Source organism: Sinocyclocheilus anshuiensis, unplaced genomic scaffold (assembly GCF_001515605.1).
Source record: "Sinocyclocheilus anshuiensis isolate Anshui unplaced genomic scaffold, SAMN03320099.WGS_v1.1 scaffold1495, whole genome shotgun sequence".
NCBI lineage: Eukaryota > Metazoa > Chordata > Actinopteri > Cypriniformes > Cyprinidae > Sinocyclocheilus > Sinocyclocheilus anshuiensis.
In genome coordinates this window covers 16,644-20,369 of record NW_015558671.1, presented here as the reverse complement: position 1 = coordinate 20,369, position 3,726 = coordinate 16,644, and the positions used below count along the sequence as shown (strand labels likewise).

At 39.1% G+C, this 3,726-nt stretch overlaps 1 protein-coding gene across 1 annotated transcript in view; it reads right to left on the bottom strand.

Annotated features, from left to right (window-relative positions):
- Positions 1 to 3,726, bottom strand: part of dnah10 (dynein axonemal heavy chain 10) — a 33,697-nt gene that overhangs the window by 21,002 nt on the left and 8,969 nt on the right. Inside the window, 8 exon segments of the mRNA XM_016477512.1 lie at positions 534 to 767; positions 851 to 973; positions 1,067 to 1,300; positions 1,702 to 1,858; positions 2,012 to 2,223; positions 2,316 to 2,494; positions 2,577 to 2,679; positions 2,779 to 2,895. Coding sequence (XP_016332998.1) covers positions 534 to 767; positions 851 to 973; positions 1,067 to 1,300; positions 1,702 to 1,858; positions 2,012 to 2,223; positions 2,316 to 2,494; positions 2,577 to 2,679; positions 2,779 to 2,895 — 1,359 coding nt within the window.

The following is a 3,726-nucleotide window of genomic DNA, read 5'->3' as shown; positions in this document are numbered from 1 at the left end:
CACAAGCCTCCCGGTTTTCATCCAAAATATCTTAAATTGTGTTCCGAAGACAAACTAAGCTTTTAGGGGTTTGGAACGACACGGGGTAATTGATTAATGACAAAATTTTCATTTTGGGGTGGAGTATCCCTTTAAATAATAGTAAGTTGTCTATTTTTTTATTATTATTTTATTGTACTTGGAATGGGTCAACACGCACAGTTTAACAAACTTTTTGAGCTCATATGACTGGCCAAATTGTATTTGTTATATCCCTGTAGTTCACATTTTCTGACACTTTAGCTCATGGAAACTAATCAAGGTTGACTGTGAATAGTACAACGGTAATGGTAATGGCAGGGGTAACTTGATTGCTTTTGCGTAATGCAGCACTGATGCCACTAGGAAGTCTGCATTTTACTGGAATTTTAAAAATGAAATGCATGGGAATCATTCCCAAAAAGATCAACAAGCTGCATTTACAAAACAGTTAGGGTGAATATTTACTTCACGCCGACTTTAAAGTGATGCTTTTCTTTAGTACACAAAAGTACCTTGATCATGTGCTCCTGCACACAAGTAGGCTCACTGCTGCCCAGAATACTGAGCAGCTCATCGTCAGAAATGAAGAAAAAACGTGGGAAAGCGTTCCGCTTGGAATCAAGATAATCATTAAGACTCTTTTGACACCTCTCCAAACCATCGCTTAGGTTCTGCAGATCGGCCAGACGATTTGGAACCAGACAGCATCTCTTAATGCCAGGGTCCTTCACTGTGTCAGTCATTATCTGGTGGTATTCAAAAGAGGAGAAGGGATTTACATTCTTTTCAAAAACAGGGTTACGTATTTGTTGTTGGTGCAGAACCTTACTTTTTTGAACATTTTGTCAATATTGTCAAATTTTTTGGCTTCCTCAGGTAGCTGAGTGCGAATGTCACCTCCAATGAAGATGCTTTCCAGGTACATCCATTTTTGCTGTACTAACATCCATACCTACACATTTCAGAATAAAAGTAAAGAAATATGAACGTGAGCCAGTGCAGTTTTAAAGTCAAGTTGTTGTTGGCAGTGATGGTTTCCACTGACCTCAATAATCTCACTGATGAGTGATAGATTCTTCTCCCACTGCTGTACAGTGGCCAGGAAGGGACCAACATAGTGGCTGCCTGCCATACTCTGCAGGTTCATGGCATCATCATCCAGGCGCTGAAGGATGTCGTCCACAACACCAAGAATGAAACCATGCTCCTGTGTGCCTTTTAAAAACCGCTGCACACTAAATTTCATAGTTTCCCAAGTTGCCTCCACTTCTTTAACTCCCTGTAAAAATGCACACAAGCATACTCTGTAATCTCTCATCATTTACATTTATTTACCCTCATGTTGTTCTAAAACTATGTGCATCTCTTTCTTCTGTGGAGCATAAAAGAGGATATTTAGAAGAATGTTGATAAGCAGTTTCAGTTCCCATTGACTTACGGTATATTGTATGGATAAAAATAAAAAGGCAGTCATTGTTTGGTTATCAACATTTTTCTTTCTATACTATCTTCTTTTATGTTCCAAAGAAGAAAGGAATGCATGGGTTTGGAATGACCTGAGGGCGTGTAAACAATGACAAAATATTTAGGTGGAATATCCCTTTGATATTTGTGTTGAAATTCAAACCATTGCTATAATAAGTAGTGCAGCTGAATTTAATTATTAATGAGATTTCTAACCTTCTCAATGCCGAGCTCCTTCACAGCTGAGGTGACGATTTCACTGATGACGTTGCCATATTTGTGCAGCTCCATGGAGAACATGTTCTCCAGAGTGAAAGTGTTTGGGTTCATCTCAAAGCTGGTGCCTGTCCTCTCCATTAGATCTTTCCAGTGCCTGCAGAAACCAAGTGAGCACTTGAGTCTCATAATGCATATAAAAATAGCTAGTGTTTATCTTAGATTAAGCTAACTTTTTGAAGATCCCTTAAGGCAGAGACATGTTACTTTAAGTTGAAACATTGTAAAACAAAATCTTTAAAGTATTTACCTGTTCCTGAGAGCCTCATTTTTTAGGTCCAAGAGGAGAGGGATTGACTCTTTAAATTCCTTCATGCGGCCCTCCAGGAAGAAAGATACAGGAAGAGCTCTCACATCCTTTGGCAGCTTCCGCAAGCTCTTGATAAGTCCCTCTATACCTTCCTGCAGGAGCTTTATGTCCAGATTCACCCAAAGGGTCTGTGACCACTCTGCCTTAGCCCCCTGATGAATATACACACACTGGTGTCACAACTCCTCAGAACATTTGAACAACATAGTGAGTCAAAATGTACATAATGAATTGTCATTCTAACCTTCTGGCTTTTATAAATCTCATAAATCTGTCTCAGGCCCTTCATCTCCTTTTGTACACTGAGAAGCTCTGGGTACATAGTGATGGGCAGGTTGAACAGTTTCTCAGCTTTAGCCAGTTCCTGACGGCTTGCCTCTACCCTATCCAGCTCCGTCTCATAGGTAGCCATGATCTTCAAACCTAAAGAGTACAAAAACAAAAGTTATGTAATACTAGGATGGTAAGATATGAAAAACAAAACCCATCAGGATAGTACTCTTGCCTTTCTCTAGATCATCTCCCACGGCTCCAGGCCCATGCATGTTGAAGCTCTCTGCAAATATGGAGAGCTCCTGTTTATACTCCTCAATCTGGTTTAGAGTGATCTGATTGGAACATTGGAATTGGAACATTTAGAAATCAAAGATCACAATATGTTGCTTCTCTACAGGAATTTAACTTTATTGGTAAATGATCGGTACTACCTCTGCAAAGGTCTTTTTTACTTTTGCCAAGCTGCGGTCAACCCGTCTAGACTCTTTAAAAAGTTCACTCCACAAAATGAAGATGTTTGCAGACAGCTGCACCTCCTCTTCTGTAGTCTTGTATTGTAAAGCAGATAAAATGTATAATTTTATTAGGCAAGGATGCATTAAATAGATAAAAGGGAGAGTACCGACATTCATAATGTCAAAAGCTTTCTATTTCAAATAAATTAAGTTTTTTGTTAAACTGTCTATTCATTAAAGAATCCTGAAAAAATGCTATCAGGGTTTCCACAAAAATATTAAAGTGCCCCTATATGGATTTTTGAAAATGACCTTTCATGCAGTGTGTAACACAACTCTAAGTGAATGAAAACATCCTGCAAAGTTTTAAATCTGAAAGTGCACCATGTATAAAGTTAGTCTCTCAAAAGAAAGAGTCGACTCTGAATCATTTAAATTAGTCGTTTTTAAAACGAATCCCAAGCCGTTTCATGTTGACGTCAACATGAAACATTAGCATATTGCACGCCCACTTGTTGCGCGCGCAGACCTGGGAAAACTTGATTTTCGCGTTGGTTTGAATGAAAATGCAAATTAATTATTTGCCACTAGGTGCCACTTTTGGAGTAGTAAAAATAACTGTTTCCCCGGTAACGACACAAAGCAGCACTGTGCTCACAAACGCTGCTTTATGAAATGGAAATGAAATCGACCAATCACCGCAGATTAGCGTCACGCAAAGGAGGGGTTTGAATCGTTGAGCGAATCGTTTGGGAGTCATTCAGCAAATAAGGTAAAAATAAATGCATATTATAAGAAAATGAAAGTGTTTTTTGACCTTGCATGCATGTCAACCTGTTGTTTGGGGACTCCCAAAACCAGAATATGAACCTTTCATAAGCGAAGAAGAGGTGCGCCAGGTCTTCCGGAAGCAGAAAAGGAGAA